Here is a 19,327-nt window from a genome sequence, read left to right on the forward strand (position 1 = left end):
TTTATTGCACGTGCTACAAAATCATTCTGTGCAATGGAAGATTTACCAACGTTACACCGGTCTGATACAGTTTTGCCTGTACATGTGTGAGACTGAGACGCCTGTTTATTTTGAAATTCCCTCTGATGTCCAGATTTTCATCAGACTTCCAGGTCTGTACTCATGATTTCATGCTGACAATGTTTACATGATCTGGTCAGTGTTGTCTGTGCTGCATTCAAATTCATGAGTCAAATGTACTTTATTGACATGACAGAATGGCTCTTGTATGGAGCTTGGGTGGTGTCATTGCAAGATCAGTGTTTCCCATACATTGACCTATTTGTGGCGGCCCACCACAATATCAACATTGACCACCACACAATGATTTTCCAGGTTGTACTTAATTGTGCTTAAATCTGGTTAGTATCATAACCACGCTGCGCTAATTTGTTAAAAACTGTTGCATTCAAGTTAATTCTGCAAACCTGCTACCACCACAAATAGAATTCAATTCTGTGGGAAACACTGAAGATATTTTTGTATATCGACAGAATGTGTGCTAATTTTAGTAAAATATGCTCTCATTATGACCGCCGCGCAGCGAAGCGGCGGTCATATAGGTTTAGTCAGATTTTTTTTTTTTTTTTTTTTTTTTTTTTTTTTTTTTCCGCATGCCCAAATTTCCGTCAATGAGTCCATTTGATTTATTGCATTTGTAGAAAACTATACATGCGGTTATACCAAGCAAATGTATAGCAGCACTGTTTGTATCTTTCGACTGTCATTTATTGCACGTGCTACAAAATCATTCTGTGCAATGGAAGATTTACCAACGTTACACCGGTCTGATACAGTTTTGCCTATACATGTGTGAGACTGAGACGCCTGTTTATTTTGTTTTAAGTGCGTGCAGGGTGTGAGAGGGGAATCGATGTGCTTTGATTACAGCTTGGTAGTTGTAGTCTGTGAAATTAAAAAGCACGTGTGTGTGAAGTATCCAAACAATGACACCTTCATTTCATTATGGCTGCTTTAGCAAAACACCTTAAGCTACTGTGTAGTGGGTCCCATTTAGAAGTGGCTACTTCATTCGCGCTTTCCTTGACTCATGGAGCTGCGTGAATGTTATTACAACTTTTCGCCACGATATGACAGTTTAAGTCCGCTTGATACTGTAAGGCGTAAGCCATTGGTTTCCAAAGGAGATTTTATTTGTGTCGCCAGCATAGCCTATTGACAATTTATGTTGTAAATAGGCCTACCTTATAATCCTACCTGTAGCTTAGGGAAGCTTTCTATTAGGATCTAGTTTGTTAGTTACCGTTTTGTCATAACTCCCTGATGCATTTTTGCATTTAGAATAGCCAGAGCGTGTATATCTCAATCGGAAAATTAAACAATATCGGGTGCCTATGGACTAGGCTGGGTGAACCCAGCTTGATCTGCCCGCTATTTATTTTTTGATTTCTTAAAAGATTGAGCTTGGTCTGATGAAAGCCAGACTAGCCATGGACCTCAGTTAAACAATGCAAGGGAACATGAATCAGCCTATATTTGCACTAACAATAACGGACAAAAGCTCTTCAACTTTGGCCCGTTAAAATGTGTATGAACAGTCTAGCGACGCATTTCATCAAGGCCCATTTGGACATGTCAGTTATTTGCACCACTGGTTAGATGTAAAACAGCATTTCGTTTCAGACTAGGCTACTGTTACTTAATTTGTGCATTAACAATAACGTTTCAGACTACTGTTACTTAATTTGTGCATTGACAATAAAGTATTACATGAACTAAAGATGACAATCTTATGTAGAAGAAGAAACATTAACAAAAAATCCATCCATCCAAAAATGACCTTTGTTTTTGATAGCTGTTGAAAACGGCATGGAACTGACAGAGATGTTTTTGTTTAAAAATACATAAAAAATAAATAAATAAATAAATAAATAACATTATGCTGATACCTTTTGCTTTTCCCAAATACAATGTAGCCTACAGGTGTAAGTGACCTTTCATCAATCCAGTTGCAATGGATGAACTGTGATGAACTGCCCTACTTGAGATTGTTTAGAGATTTTAAAGGTTTTATAACAATTCTACATCTTCTTTGGCTATTCTACAATCTATTCACCTTTTCAGCACCAGTAGGGTACTTTCTGTGCAGCCGCACACACACACTCAGGCATGCCAAACAAGCATACACAAGTTTCAAGAGTGGGGGATGGAGTAAAATATGGAGACAAATTGAAGTGTGATTTATTTTCGCGGAACGGATGTACAGGACTGAGCGGCGGTCATATTTTGTACCGCTATGCGGTACATCTAGTTTTACTAAATTGTGGTCTCATTTTACTAGACTGTGTGCACAAGTTAGTATATTGTGTGCTTATTTTACTATATAGTGCGCTCATTTGACTGAATAGTGCACTAATTTTATTACATTGTGCACTCATTTGACTGAATTGTGCACTCTTTTTATTAGATTGTGCGCACATTTTAGTAAATCATACGCACATTTTACTATTGTGTGCACAATTTACTAAAATCGCTCAACGTTTTACTTAATTTGTCCGCTCGTTTTACAAAAATTAAAATGAGCACAATTTACTAAAATAAGGGCACTATTTAATAAAACGTGCGCACAATTCAGTAAATTGAGAGTACAATTTAGTAAAATGAGCGCAACGTTCAGTAAAATGAGCACATAATTGACTCGTAGAAAGAAATGGTTCCAGGGGTCACAGTATAAAGCGAGCACATATTGGGGTCAGAATTGTGTGTGTGAATACACCGAATTTACATTTACTACTTTTTCATGTGTATACACACTAGGCATGTCACCGGACAGCTATATATGGCAGGCCAATTAATCTCTGGTCACTTGCTAACATCGCCATTAGCTAAGACTAATTTATTAAGGTACGGTTTGCGGTGCTGCAATTGAGATGACAATGACACAGCAGGTCTATTAGCTGCGCCAGTTTTCTGACCCCATGCTGCGTGCGCACTAAATCAAGGCTCTTGATGTTTAAAAAAATTGAAGGTTTAGTAAAATGAACAAAAATGTTCTGGATATACAGTTTAGTACAACATTATTCATACCCCTGGCAAATATTGATTTAATGTTGTGATTTAGTGTTAATTTTTTCTTGACCAATATGTTTGTTCTGACTGAAAATGACACTGCCACATGCCAAAAGGTTGTAAGACCATGTGGCAGAAACATGGAATCAAAAAAGAAGCATTTTTATCTTTTTAACATTTTTATGAAAAGTGTAATGTCCAAAATTATTCATACCCTTTTTAATAATCAATATAAACATCTTTCAGTTAGAACAAACATTGGTCAGGAGAAAATCAACATTAAATCAATATTTGTCAGGGGTATGAATAATTTTGTTCTTCACTGTACACCAAAACAATTCTTGCAATGACCCCTCCAGGGTTCCATACTCTTGTGCACTGCAAAAGCTGCTTATCTAATAAAATCTAACCAAGTATTATTATGACCGCCGCGCAGCGAAGCGGCGGTCATATAGGTTTAGTCAGATTTTTTTTTTTTTTTCTTTTTTTTTTGTTCTTTTTCTTTTTTTTTTTTTTTTTTTTTTCTTTTTCGCATGCCCAAATTTCCGTCAATGATTCCCGGGACACTGAAAGACCGGGGTACACGAAACTTGGTGGACATGTAACCCCACATGGATAGCATGGAACCATCGTTTTTCGTTTTGATCTGTAGCCCCCCCGCTGAATTGGACCCCCCGAAAGGAGGGTAGGGCAGACACAGTTTTCTGTGAATATCTCGAAAACCGTAGGGTTTAGGAGGACCATTTTTTTTTTGTATGTTGATCTCAAGGGGCCATGTCAACCCATTCCATAACCACTCATTTCATGTATAGCGCCACCTAGTTAAACACAAAAAAGTAAAAATGAGGTGGTGTAATTGAAGGTATCTGTGACCTAACATAGTCAAAACTGCACGAAATTGGAAGTGTAGGATCATTATGACACCCTCTGTATGCACGCCAAGTTTTGTGGAATTCCGTTCATGGGGGGGCCACACAATAAATTAATTTATGTTACTATACACCAACTGGCCTGTAGGTGGCCGGAGACAGTTTTCTGTGAATATCTCGAGAACCGTAGGGCCTAGGAGGTCCACCTTTTTTTGTATGTTGGTCTTAAGGGGGCATGTCAACCCATCCCATTACCACTTATTTCATGTATAGCGCCACCTAGTTAAAAATTAAAAAGCAAAAAATTAGGTGTTTTCATCTCAATATCTCTGGCTGACAAGGTCAAAACTGCACGAAATTAAAAGTGTAGGATCATTATGACACCCTCTGAATGCATGCCAAGTTTTGTGTACTTTCGTTCATGGGGGGCCTTACAATAAAATAATTTATGTGTACATTTAGTGACGTATACCAACAAGGATTCCCGGGACACTGAAAGACCGGGGTACACAAAACTTGGTGGGCATGTAACCCCACATGGATAGCATGGAACCATCGTTTTTCGTTTTGATCTGCAGCCCCCCCGCTGGACTGGACCCCCCGAAAGGAGGGTAGGGCAGACACAGTTCTCTGTGAATCTTTTATGGTATGTTGGTCTCAAGGGCCCAAATCAACCTGGCTCATAATCACTCATTTGTGATTTGCCCCCCCCCGCCCCGGTCAAAAATGAAAATGCAATATTATTCTGCTTTAATCGCCCCTATCTTCAGTTAAGATGTTCAGAACTGCACCAAATTTTATGTGTATGATTGACCTGGCATTCTCTGGGGGTCTGGGGGTATGCCAAGTTTCGTAGAATTTCATCCATGGGGGGGGGGGCTAAAAAAATTAGGTTATGTGTACATTTAGTGACTGTACACTCATTGGCCTGTAAATGGCGGTGCACACATATAAACATGCACACACACAGGCACCCACATACTATCGGTATTAGAACGGCCGATACATAATTACAAATTCAATAGGATCAAAAGAAAGCCAAAATATTCATGATCATCATCATGGCTGCATTTTCAGTATTGGCGATAAGTAGTCGTTTGTCCACTAGATGGCGGATCGTTGCAGTGTGACGTAATTTTTTTGGAAGTTAAAAGTGGGTTGAAAAAATAATGGACACTTCCTACAAGGACTGTAATTTACCGCAGCGAACATCTAATAAGGACAGGACGATGTTCACATGAAATGTAAGTGAGGATGAAGTGAGGATGTTTATCGGACATGCTTGGTTTTTACTGCAGGTACGTTAATCTTGTAATATCAATAAGGACCTAGGTAATGTTACCGTTAGCGTTGGTTGAGTGATGGAGGCCCATTTGATTGATTGCATTTGTAGAAAACTATAAATGCGGTTATACCAAGCAAATTGATAGCAGCACTGTTTGTATCTTTCGACTGTCATTTATTGCACGTGCTACAAAATCATTCTGTGCAATGGAAGATTTACCAACGTTACACCGGTCTGATACAGTTTTGCCTATACATGCGTGAGACTGAGACGCCTGTTTATTTTGTTTTAAGTGCGTGCAGGGTGTGAGAGGGGAATCGATGTGCTTTGATTCCAGCTTGGTAGTTGTAGTCTGTGAAATTAAAAAGCACGTGTGTGTGAAGTATCCAAACAATGACACCTTCATTTCATTATGGCTGCTTTAGCAACACACCTTAAGCTACTGTGTAGTGGGTCCCATTTAGAAGTGGCTACTTCATTCGCGCTTTCCTTGACTCATGGAGCTGCGTGAATGTTATTACAACTTTTCGCCACGATATGACAGTTTAAGTCCGCTTGATACTGTAAGGCGTAAGCCATTGGTTTCCAAAGGAGATTTTATTTTTGTCGCCAGCATAGCCTATTGACAATTTATGTTGTAAATAGGCCTACCTTATAATCCTACCTGTAGCTTAGGGAAGCTAACAGCTTTCTATTAGGATCTAGTTTGTTAGTTACAGTTTTGTCATAACTCCCTAATGCATTTTTGCATTTAGAATAGCCAGAGCGTGTATATCTCAATCTGAAAATTAAACAATATCGGGTGCCTATGGACTAGGCTGGGTGAACCCAGCCTGATCTGCCCGCTATTTATTTTTTGATTTCTTAAAAGATTGAGCTTGGTCTGATGAAAGCCAGACTAGCCATGGACCTCAGTTACACAATGCAAGGGAACATGAATCAGTCTATATTTGCACGAACAATAACGGACAAAAGCTCTTCAACTTTGGCCCGTTAAAATGTGTATGAACAGTCTAGCGACGCATTTCATCAAGGCCCATTTGGACATGTCAGTTATTTGCACCACTGGTTAGATGTAAAACAGCATTTCGTTTCAGACTACTGTTACTTAATTTGTGCATTAACAATAATGTTTTAGACTACTGTTACTTAATTTGTGCATTGACAATAAAGTATTACATGAACTAAAGATGACTAAAATCTTATGTAGAAGAAGAAATATTCACAAAAAATCCATCCATCCAAAAATGACCTTTGTTTTTGATAGCTGTTGAAAACGGCATGGAACTGACAGAGATGTTTTTGTTTATAAATACATAATAAATAAATAAATAAATAAATAACATTATGCTGATACCTTTTGCTTTTCCCAAATACAATGTAGCCTACAGGTGTAAGTGACCTTTCATCAATCCAGTTGCAATGGATGAACTGTGATGACCTGCCCTACTTGTGATTGTTTAGAGATTTTAAAGGTTTTATAACAATGCTACATCTTCTTTGGCTATTCTACAATCTATTCACCTTTTCAGCACAAGTAGGCTACTTTCTGTGCAGCCGCACACACACACTCAGGCATGCCAAACAAGCATACACAAAAGTTTCAAGAGTGGGGGATGGAGTAAAAGATGGAGACAAATTGAAGTGTGATTTATTTTCGCGGAATGGATGTACAGGACTGAGCGGCGGTCATATTTTGTACCGCTATGCGGTACATCTAGTTAATCATATATCAAGATCACAAAATCTAGTTAATATTGTTTTCAGTGTAAAGAGACTTACCTAGGTCTTTCACGTAAAATAATTTAACTTAATTTAAGAAGAATTTTACTCCTTTTAAGACGTCTCATCCTGAAAACAAGCAAATTTGTCTGCCAGTGCGTTAAGTAAATTTGTCTTGATAAGACTCCTTAAAATAAGTCAGTCTTCCTAAATTAAGTCAAAAGGATCTTTCGAGAGTGTGCTAGGTACAGTAAGTCTCTTTATACTAAAAACAATCCCAAATAGAATGTTTGATCTTAATATAAGATTAATAACACTTGGTTAGATTTTATTTTTTGCAGTGTGTTGCCAAATCTTTCTCCCTGCATTGTCTTTGCCAGATCAGTTGCATACTGTAAGAATTCCAACATCAGCGTTGGTTTTGTGCTCTATGAGAATGACCACCTCCTTCGAGTCAAAAGCCTTTAAGACTTCACTTAACACCAGGAGAATGGTGATCTCTGGAACTCTAGGAAATGTCAAAGCTGAACATGTGACCTTGAGATTTATACCCATGGTATGGAAATGCTACTTCTTTTTGTTTTCTCCAAAAAGGATGAAGCCAAGAGTAAGCTTATGAAATTAAAGTATTACAAATCCAAACTTTTAATTTGTACACTATGGTAATGATTTGAATTGTGGCCTGGTACAGTACAGACTATCACTTCAGTCTCTGATACAAAAACAATACCATAACGTAGTAGTTAAAGAGATCGGCTAGCTTAGCAAGGCACTTGACCCTGAGTTGCTCCGGGAACAGTGGCCTTTGCAATTTTTTATTATTTTTTATTACTGATATAAGTAGCTTTGGGTAAAAAGCGTCTGCTAAATGAACTAGAAATGCAATTCCCAAGGAATTACCAGTGCCTGAAAATGCAAAAATGATGATGTAAAAACAAATAATGCAGATATAGTTACAAGTGTTGCTTGGGTACACATGATGGTGGAAGTGGTTGCTAGGCTGTTGCTAGGGTATTTAACATGGAGTTATATACTTACTAAGTATAAACTTTTAAAAAAATCTGAAATGAAAATGATAACTCTCTTGTCCAACTCCAGACCTACACAATGGTTATTTCAACATGTCGGTATGTTAAGCAGTCAGAGCTGCATTCATTTTTGAAAGGTAAAAAGAAAAGGTTAGGGACTGTTCATTATTTATTGAAGGGGCCACCGGGATTTTGAGTGCTTGCATAGTGTTCGGCCGTATATGTCTACGTGTGCACCTGCCTACCATCAGCTACTAGAGAAATAATTTCCTCTGTTTGTATGTTCACTCCAAGTTGGCCTACTATAACTTACCAACTCTGCACTGTAGACTATAAACTGGCTATTTATATTTTTCTGTGAAATAACCAAATGTATTTGTTCAACTTTATGAAGCAGAATTACGCAGGCTACTTGGAACGTTAACACATTTTTGTTTGCGCAGGAGAGAGAATGACCGTGATTAACAAATTGCACTTGTTGCTGTTTACCAATAAATACTATATATTTTTGCAAACAACAAAACAGAAAGGATGGAGACAGCAAAGCTAGAGATTGGGCAGGAACAAGGTCAATTGGTAGATATGCTTGTCAAAATGTTATGAGCTGGATGTGGATGAATGAAGCACAAGTATGCTTTACTAATGTTAAGCATGCACACTGTTTAACGTTACACGGTATACTAAAAGTAAGCCAAAGGTAAATGTAGCCTTTTTAGGGCTGTGTAAAGTTGACCAAATTACTGTAATATAGGCTGTTAGGCGTGAATAAAGTAGGCTTCTTTGTTACTGCAACCCTTCCGACGTTAATGGGGATGAATGTTGACATTTTCCCGTATTTTGGGTGAGAAACCCGGGGCATCTCCCTTATTTTCAATGTTCAATGTTGACAGCTATGGAACGAAAGAGGATGTAATATGGTGCCAGAAATCACATTCCCTCTAGAACCTTTGCTAGTGCCTAGATGTCCCTCAGTCTCCATTGAGTCTCTACGAAAGGCCTTATCTTGCTACTCTGCAAGAAAGAAGGAAATGAGGGGTAAATGTGGTGTGCAGAAAGGGGTGCCCGAAGTGTGAAGACTGAGACTGAGAGCTACTAATTGTTGCTCTTGGGTGCTCCTTGTTGGTGCCCCCCCCCCCCCCCCCCCAATCCCATTCCTCCCCCACCTTTCTTATGCAGCCCTTGCCACTTAATCTACTAAACCCCTCTTCTACTGCACTTTTTACCCCCCCCCCCCCATAAATGCACAAATAGGCTGACACCAGACATAATTTCACTGCATTTCTTACTTCCAGTAACTATATACATGTGACAATAAACTTCCTTGTATCCTTGTACATGGAAAAATATGCACCAAACAGGCCACTTTGAAATGTTGCTGTTTACAAAAGTTGGGTGACCCCCCCCCCCCCCCCCCCCCAGACTAAAAAAAGTTGGGTGACCCTCCCCTCAACAAAGAATAAAAAGACATGACCCTCCCCTATTTTCCTCTGGTGGTCCATTCCATAAATACCGAACGGTCCCTTAGTATAAGAAGAAGCCAGGAGATTTCAAGATAGTGGATTCCATCCACTATAACTAAGATGAATCATAAAGAGAATTCACCAATGGAACGGAATGGCACTAGTTCCGGACTCCTAAATAGGCATGTCAAAACGTAAACTTTTCTCTGAATAAGCAAGAAGAACATACAAATATAATGTTGTATACTATTTTACAGTCATTGTTTGTGTGTGATGCCAATTAAACACTCTTTCGGACACAGAATGAATAATTTAATTTTGCCCGTTAACCGAGCTAGCTAGCTAGCTAACGTTAGCACAGTAAACGAAAAGTGAATGGAGACGGCTAGTTATGTTTGCTAGCTAGCTAGCAGGTAAGGACTTTGGTTAAACTTATATGTTGCAAACTAACCTGAAATAACATAAGTTCTTTGTGGTGCTCTACGCAACTTTGTGGTAGTCTACTAGTTCTAGCAAAAAATATGTTAGGTTAGTTTATCAACCGTCTCTGAGTCTAGAGCCTCAGAGAACAGGTGGCTGTGCACCAGAGCTTTGAGGAGACAGTGACAGATCACAAACAAAGCTATTTTTGTCTTTATTTGTTTCTTTGAAAAATACAATTTCAATGTCGGTATGTTAGGGAGACATGTGGCTTGTAGGAAATGGGTTCATAACTTTACATCGCTGAATATAGAGCTATGGGATTGGTAATACTCCGAGAAAATGTTCATTTCTTCCATAGGAATACATAGACACTGGACCTCCCGCTAGACTCCTAAATGGACGTAACAGCTGTGAACCCCACGTCACAGCGTGCCAGAATTTACCCTCTAATGAATCGTCTCGCTTTATCAACCGTCTCTGGCCAGATTGTATGCTTAAAGCCTGAGACTGGCAGTTGCTGCAGGTGGCCTGGCCACCTGGCACATGATTCTAATTGCTTAATGGCTGTATTGTGATGCCACAATCACCAATGTTAAGTCTATTAATTAAAAACTACTCAAACAATCCCCATAGTTTAAAAAGTATAAAAGGTTAGTTGAAAAGTCATAGCATCCTGGTCCATTTGAAGACCTACGTTACAAAGTTTGAATTTGCGTACGGAAAAAGTGGTAAGTGGAATAATAATAAGAAGTAGAAGAAGCCTAGGAAGAACAGTAGAGTGCATTTTCATGCACTGTAATAAATGTAAATGCTTCAAACATTGGAACACTACCTAGAACGGTGTTTCCCAAACTTTTTTTCTGGGGACCCACTTTTTAAAAATGACAGACCTTCGCGACCCATTTCACTTCAGATCTAGAAGAGCTGGTGTCTGTTAATGTTAGTGCAAATAGGCTGATTCATGTCCCTTGCATTTTGCAACTGCGAGGTCCTCTCTGCGACGCGTTCGCCCCCTCTCAGTTTCAGAGCTATTCTAAATGCACAATTGCACAGAGGGCTGTGACTGTGGTAGTTAATAATGGAAATAAAAGAAAAATGTTAGATTTCTCCTGCGACCCAATCTTTGGGAACCAATGACCTAAAAGGCTGTCTCTCTTGTAATACCACTTAATTCCTGGCGCTAAATCAGTGGAGTGCCATAGAGAAAGCAAACTTAAATCCTACACAATTTTATACAACCATCCTTCAAAACTTAAACTAGTTACATAAATGAAGTACCTGTCTTTTATAAACAAAATTGTTATGGTTATATTATATGAATAAATTGCTTGTCTGTAAACATGAGTGTTTACATTTGTGTTTGTTTGTTGATTAAGCTAGTTTTGTTTACCACAGAATGTGTCCAAGAAATCCCTGCATGACTGCCTGTGTGTTCTGGGACTACAGCCTAAATGACTGGAGCACTGTAGGATGCTCCAAAGCCAACCTCTTGACGGGCTCTCTCCAGTGTACCTGTAACCACACCACTAACTTTGCTGTTCTGATGGTTGGTCTTTCTCCTCAATTCTTTTCTTTTCGTTCATTTACTACTTTCAAAACCTGTGGCAAAGAGACGAAACAAAACAGTGATGTATTTATAAATGTATGTGATATATATATTTTAACTAAAAGATTAGAAATTACATACACACACACACACACACACACACACACACACACATATATATATATATATATATATATATATATATATATATATATATATATATATATATGCAATATATATATTACACACATTATATATTATATGCAAAAGAGCTCACAGGTATCTGCATTTCTTCAGTCTTTTAGGGAGGACCATAAATATGCTGAGTCACTGACTGTGTTCAGTATTGTGGGGTGTACTTTGTCAATACTGGGGCTGATATTAACTGTGATATTCCAGATTATTACCAGGTAGGTACTTATAGAGGCCTGCTACTATACTAAGAATTGTATTTCAACAATGCTGCATTGTGTTTCTGTGTGATTACCTCCTGTCTATCAGGATAGAGGATATATGCTGTAAATCCAAAATTAATTTAAAACAGCAGACATAGAGTACCGCTCAACAGTTCGGGGTCACTTAGACATTTCCATTCCAATCCATTAAAGACAGAATACCAGCTGAGATCAGTTGCATTGTTTTTTTAATCAGGGCAGCAGTTTTCAGATTATATTATGTGCTTACATAATTGCAGAAGAGTTCTCCAATGTTTTCTCAGTTAGCCTTTTAAAATTATATCAGATTAATAAACAGAATGTGCCTGATTTAGTGTTGTGTGTAGTGAAGTTTAGTGTAGTGAAAAAAACTGATTTAGTGTTGAGAACTCAATAACAACAGTTTAGAACATAATATTATGTTATATGAAATGATTCCTGTAAGACATCTCAATAGGCTGATCTCTGTATACACAGACTTACTTACTTACTTACTTACTACACAGCTTGTCATAGACAAAAGAAAAGATGATTAAAGAAAACAAAAGATGATGGGCCCCTTCCTTACGGTTTCATTAGTTAAATAGAGTTAAGACAGAAGTATGATGTCGGTTCTTCACAGGAAGTCCAGGAAGAGCGCTCCCACAATCCTCCTGGTTAACATCTGTGTGTGCATGACCATGTTCTACTTCCTCTTCCTGTTTGGAATTGAGAAGCCCAACAAGGGGAACTCCACTGTGTCAGAGAAAAACGTCATGCTGCTCTCTGACCACCATCAGGATTCTGACAAAGGGGCCTGCACTGCACTCACGGCCCTGATGCAGTACTTCCTGTTAGCCACATTCACCTGGAACACCCTCTATGCAGTGCACATATTCATTCTCATCAGAAAAACCCTCTCAGGCCCACCAAGTGGAGTCCTCCTGGTATCCTTAGTAACGGGATGGGGTAAGTAACAGCACAAGATTTATGTTTTGTGAGTAAGACAGAGACCGAGACAGAGAGAGTGTGTGTGTGTACATGCATTAAGTAACTCCTTACTTGCTGGTCCTACGAGTTTCCTAGTATTCTCGTGTCATCGTGTTCATGTAATATGAGATAAAATACCACAGGTGTCATAGTCTTCCCTCTCTCCTAGGACTTCCTGCTGTTGTGGTTGCAATCTCATTGGGAGTGGCCTACAGGGTGGATAATCCTTTGGGCTATAGACGGGAAGAGTTGTGAGTAACAGCCAGAGCTGTCATGATTGTTCTTTGTGTTCCATGTTCAGAGAACAAATGTCCTGCCCTGCTCTAGGTAGTGGGCTACATTGCCAGAGATTAAGTACAGTATTACTGTGCTACAGTACAGCATCTATACTGCAAGAGTACTTACTGCATACGGTGCGCTCAGTTATTAAACAAAAAACAACAACAAAAGTACCATAATGAACTCATCAAATTGTTTTACATTTAGGGCAATCATTTAAATATGGGTAAGGCTATTTGCACCCCTGGTACAATTAGCAGTGTATGCTATTCAGACCCTGGTGCAATTAGAAGTGAATTCTATTCATTATTATTATTATTTTAACCTTTATTTAACCAGGTTAGTCTCATTGAGATCTCTTTTTCAAGAGAGACCTGGCCAAGATAGCAGAACAAATAGTTACACATCACAATCACAAAACGAACACAAAAGAGGCACAGACAACTCAAGTGCATTCCAGATTAAATAAAAGTGCCATTAATTAAACCATTTGCACTGGATGGACTCATGTTCTATGGCTTTAACAACACCTTTAAAATCATTTAAGGAAATTAGACACTGTTTGAGAGTTTTCTGTAGTTCATTCCAAGCAGAAGGTACAGCAAACATAAAAGCCTTCTTGAACAACTCTGTCCGGGCTTGAGGTAAATTCAATAAAATAGTGTTCTGAGACCTTAAGCTATAAGTACTCTGTGTAAAAGAAAGAAATTCAGATATGTAACATGGAAGCCTGTCTATAATGCCCTTATGAAGATATAGAGGTGAGTAAGTCGGCGATTTGACAGAGAGGGCAAATTAACTGTGGAGTAAAGTGTACAGTGATGAGTGAGACGTCTGCAATTTGAAATGAACCTTAAAGTTCCATGATACACAGCATCCAACATCTGAAGACACTTTGATGGGGCATTCATGTACAACAGATCACCATAATCAATAATAGGAAGAAATGTGGCATCGACTAGCCTTTTTCTGGCAGAAAAAGTAAAACAAGATTTGTTCCTAAAGAAAAAACCTAGCTTCAATTTCAACTTTTTCACTAAGTTCTGTATATGAAGCTTAAAAGAAAGGTGGTAATCAATTAAAAATCCTATTTGTAAGATGAAACTATCTCAATTATTTTACCCTGATTGGTAACAATATTCAGGTCTAACTCATTCTTCCTTGAGTTTGAAAAGACCATTACTTTGGTCTTCTCAGCATTAAGCACAAGCTTTAATTGATAAAGCTGTGCTTGCACTCTGTGAAAAGCAGTTTGCAAATACTCAAATGCCTTCCTTATGGTAGCAGCACAACAATAAATAACATTGTCGTCTGCATAAAAATGGAAAAATGCATGTTGTACATTCTCCCCCAGACAGCTTATATAAATAGTGAATAAAAGTGGGCCCAGAACGGAGCCCTGGGGGACCCCTTTACAGATTGATGCATGTTTTGACGTCAGGCCTTCAACTTGCGTAGCTTGAGTCCTATCAGTGAGGTAGTCGACAAACCAGCCCACAGAGTGCTGAGGCATACCTACTGTATACTGATCAGTCTATTAACTAGTATGTTATGGTCAACAGTGTCAAACGCTTTGGACAGATCAATGAATAGAGACACACAGTGTTTCTTATCATCAAACGCTTTGACTGTGTCATTAATTACTTTTGTAGCAGCAGTGATAGTGCTGTGTTTAGTCCTGAAACCAGATTGATGCTTAGATCAAATTGACTGAGCGTTTAAGTACTCTTTCACTTGTTCACTAACCAAGGATTCCAACACTTTGGCCAATGCTGAAAGTTTTGAAATGGGTTTGTAATTATTAGGCAAGGTTGTGTCACCTCCTTTTAAAAGTAGTAAAACATAAGCAGACTTCCATACCTTGGGGATTTTGTTTGTGACCAGTGAAAGATTAATAAAAAGATGTGTCAGAGGTTCAGCTGGGATATCTGCAGCTAATTTCAAGAAGAAAGGTTCTAAGTGATCAGGGCCTGCAGGTTTTCAAGGATTTAATTGTTTTAGGGCTTTATGAACATCAGCAACAGAGAAGGAGCTAAGACTGAAAGTGTTGTCGGAAGTAGTAAAGGTATTATTTACAGGCTCCAACACTGTAGGGGCAACAGAATCAAACAAAAACCCAGATGAAATGAAATGCTTTTTAAAAAATTAAAACAATTTAACATTTCTACTTTGTCAGATATAGTTACACCATTCTTAACCAAAGACAACGGAAAACCTCTTGGTTTAGTAGATGCAGATAATGACTTAATACTTCATACCCCGGTGCACACAGCAATGTGTTCTATTAGTACCCTGTCTGGTACAAATATCAATGTATGCTGTTTGTACCCCAGTGCACACAGCAATGTGTTCTATTAATACCCCGTCTGGTACAAATATCAGTGTATGCTATTTGCAGCCCTGTGCATTTATTCTGGCATATTCATCACACAATGTTATAATTAAAAAAAACAAGTAACATGTTTTTGTTGTTATGTAACAGGGTGTGAATAGCTCAGCTGTGTAATAGACACTCTGAATAGGGTATGATGTTTGCATCAATGTATAGTTAGAAGTGGATGCTATTCGTACCCTGGTGTATGTAGTAATATACTATTTACACCCTGGTGCGTGAACTAGCTAATTGTTGCAATCAAAACTTCCGTTTGAGAACCGATTTGTTGTTCAAATTACGCGCCTTCTCTTCAGAGACGTTGGTACACATGCACACTCAAAATGCCAAAATGCATCATGTAGGAATTGAACCCCGGTCTCCCACTTACTAAACCATGTCTGTGACCACTGTACTATCTACTTCCACAATAGAGGGTGTTTATAGACCTGAGTGTCATATTCACAAAATTTTTGTTAATAACAAACTGATGGTTGTATGTGTTCACTGGACCAAGATTATGAAAACAAAACACAACTTTTCTCTCTAAAACTTAATCTGAACAGATATTAGTGCCTAAATCTTTCAGAATTCTTCACTTTCTGCTGATGAAAAAACTAATCTCTGCCATGTTTTTTGTTCACGTGAACGTCTTTTTGTTGTTATGTCACAGAGTGTAAATAGCTCAGCTGTGTGGCCAAGGCTATTCGTACCAGGGGTGTAAATAGACACTCTGTTTAAATATACAGTAATTGACGCTAACAAATGTGTTGGTGAACAGACTTTATTAGCTGTAATGTACAGATTTTCTATTAATGTTTCAGCTGTTGGCTTCAGGCTCTGAACCAAGATGGGAAGTTTGACTTCGGAAAGCCAATGTTTTGGGGCTTTTTGCTTCCTGTAGCTGTAATGCTACTTTTGAATACTGCAGTGCTGATATACTTCGGATTTGCTACGTGCAAGAAGGATCCCCTGTTAAACAGGTAACTTGTTTACATTTCTCCTCTCCCCCCAAAACTGAGATAGACACTTTATGTATCTCCTGGGAAATGCAGGTATCCAGTATTGTCTAACCCACAGACACAAGACAACAAGACGCCAAAAAGACCAATGGAATACTTGGTGTACTAAATTATTTGTGTAATACTAAGTGATCCACCAGAGAACAGACATAGAGCTATCAGTGTGATGGACTATGTGCTGGTGAAGGTAGTGCAATGATGCAGTATGTTATGAAAATGCAAGGTGTGATTATGGAACAGTAACTATTTACAAGTTATCAATTTTTCTCTCTCAGTTTTGGATGATGTTTATAGACTTACTTGATTAAGTTATGACAGTTGATTAAGTTATGTTCTCCTTTATCTCCTTTGTGTGTTCCTTACAGCACTAAGAACACCTCAATGAGGAAGAGGTTCCTGAGCAGCTTCTCTCTGGGGGTTCTGCTGGGCCTTACTTGGGTTCTGGGCTACCTGGTTCTCTCTACAGAGGGCACCACAAACTGCATCTTCAGCATCTTATTCTGTGTGTGCAATACCACCCAGGTCAGTAAAGCAAGATGTTTACGCAAATGAACAGAGGTAACATCGAAGTAATTGTAAATAGGTTCTCTGCTCTTTGTATATGTCTATCTCTATACATTTGTTATTGTTTTGTTCTTGTTCTGTTTATACGTTGTATATAGTATATGCTTATATATATATATATATATATATATATATATGCGCATACCTGGCAAATATTGATTCAATGTTGATTTTCTCTTCATCAATGTTTGTTCTGACTGAAAATTACACTGTACGTTTTCATCGTTTTTTTAATTTTTATGAAAAATTATGTGTCCAAAATTATTCAAACAATGCAAGAAATGGTTAACAGAACAGCATCAAGATTTTAGAGTGGCCCAGCCAGAGTTCAAACTTCAATCCATAGAAAAGTGAGCACAAGGCCAGAGTGATGGCAAATAATTGTTCCTGCCTCAAAACCCGGATTGCTGCTAAAAAGTTGCGGTCTAGAATCATTGTGGAGACATGGAGAGGCTTAGTAGGTATTATAAGAACTACTTTGAGAGCTGTGATGGCAAATAAAGATGTTTCCATTGCTTATTTAAAAAGGGATCATTTTGGACATGCCATTTTTCATAATTTTTTTAAAAAAAAGATAAAAACACTTCTTTTTTGATTCCATGTTTCTACCACATTGTCTTACAACCTTTTGGCATTTGGCAGTGCCATTTTCACTGGTCAAGAGGAAATCAACATTAAATCAATATTTGCCAGAAGTATGAATCAGTTTGTTCTTAACTGTATATACAGTATGTTTATATGATGTTTTATAAACTGTACCTATGCAGGGATTACAGATATTCATTTTATTCACGGTGAGGACGGCTTACTTCAGGAAAACATTCTTCTCTGCCGCAAACTCCGTCTCCTCCTGAGATTGCACTCCACAGACGGAAATACATTCTGTGGAGATCCAGAAAACCCAAGACTAGTTCACAGGAGTCCTCAAGTAGTGCAGATGCAAACCAGTCTGCAGGAACTTTCTCACAGAGCAATACAAATCTAATCTAATCCTTGTGCATCTATGAAGAGAGTGAAAGATGTGGACAAGACCTTAAGAAAATACGAGTCAATCTAATGACAGATTCAAGGGTTTATATGTCGCATACTTAGATATACTGTAAAACGTGGTGAAATGGCATTTAGCGGCTCAACTTTCATGTGCATAGGTGTCTATTTATAAGGATAAAGAAGAAGAATTTAATAAATAGATTGAGAGAGAAGGGATCCAGTGTGTGTAAGTGCAGTATGTAATGTAAAGTCTATGTAATGTAGTTTAAAAAGTGTTATGTTAAATGATCAGGGGGATTTGCTTTAGGGCAATTGTGCAATACTATTTGTATGAAATCTTGTAATATTAGCATTGTCAGTCGACACGGCACTTCGGAGATTATCTTTGCTGGTTTAGTTTGCAAATAAATCTACATACATTGTTCAGGGAGAAGGATAGTGGTATTTATGATAGTTGTGTAAAATACTCTGCAACTATAGGGGTAGAGGGGAAGACAATAATAAACTGCATCCTACACCTTTAAGACAGCAGGGTAAATGCTCTTGACGTTTTTATGTTTGTTTCCATTGCCATCATCATGACTTGGTTGGGGTAGGATATAAGGATACAGAAACATCATCATGACTTGGTTGGGGTAGGATATAAGGATACAGAAGAGAAATCTTCTTCAGGAAAGGTAATACAGAGACAGAGCTGTCCACATACAGTAAATTCAGGGGTCTTCGCTAAATAATTTTAAACATTATATACTGCATACAGTGGAGGAAATAATTATTTGATCCCTCACTGATTTTGTAAGTTTGCCCACTGATATATAATTTTAATGGTAGGTTTATTTTAACAGTGAGAGACAGAATATCAAAAATAAAATCCAGAAAATCACATTAAAAATATATATAAATTGTTTTGCATTTTATTAAGTGAAATAAGTATTTCATCCTCTACTGTAGCAACCATAAAGAGTTCTGGCCCCCATAGTGCTCACGCTTTAAGAACGTTTTACTCCTAATCTCAACTTGTTACCTGTATAAAAGACATCTGTTCACAGAATAAATCAATCACTCCAACCTTTCCATCATGGGCAAGACCAAAGAGCTGTCTAAGGACATCAGGGACAAGATTGTAGACCTGCACAAGGCCAGAATGGGCTACAAGACCATTGGCAAGAAGCTGGGTGAGGAGACCTCTGTTGGTGTGATTATTCAAAAATGGAAACACAAAATTACCGTCAATCTCCCTTTATCTGGGGCTCCAGGCAAGATCTCACCTCGTGGGGTAGCAATGATCATGAGAAA

At 38.2% G+C, this 19,327-nt stretch overlaps 1 protein-coding gene across 1 annotated transcript; it reads left to right on the plus strand.

Moving 5' to 3' along the window:
* The first annotated feature begins 121 nt into the window (after window positions 1-121).
* LOC121698296 (adhesion G-protein coupled receptor G7-like) lies at window positions 122-18,716 on the plus strand. Its single transcript, XM_042080285.1, has 9 exons — window positions 122-152; window positions 8,044-8,072; window positions 11,252-11,402; window positions 11,700-11,812; window positions 12,459-12,784; window positions 12,975-13,056; window positions 16,280-16,438; window positions 16,843-16,999; window positions 17,809-18,716. Exons 1-9 carry the CDS (start codon window positions 126-128, stop codon window positions 17,893-17,895), a joined length of 1,131 nt encoding a protein of 376 aa, XP_041936219.1. The 5' UTR covers window positions 122-125; the 3' UTR covers window positions 17,896-18,716.
* Window positions 18,717-19,327: the final 611 nt, after the last annotated feature.

This window comes from Alosa sapidissima, chromosome 23 (genome assembly GCF_018492685.1).
Source record: "Alosa sapidissima isolate fAloSap1 chromosome 23, fAloSap1.pri, whole genome shotgun sequence".
Lineage (NCBI taxonomy): Eukaryota > Metazoa > Chordata > Actinopteri > Clupeiformes > Clupeidae > Alosa > Alosa sapidissima.

Bases quoted from the DNA above. Each gene is read 5' to 3' on its own strand.
- LOC121698296 (XM_042080285.1), top strand. From the start codon at position 126: ATGTCCAGATTTTCATCAGACTTCCAG. The intron at 16,439-16,842 runs GTAACTTGTTTA...TGTTCCTTACAG, and splicing joins AAGGATCCCCTGTTAAACAG to CACTAAGAACACCTCAATGA. The intron at 17,000-17,808 runs GTCAGTAAAGCA...GTACCTATGCAG, and splicing joins GTGTGTGCAATACCACCCAG to GGATTACAGATATTCATTTT.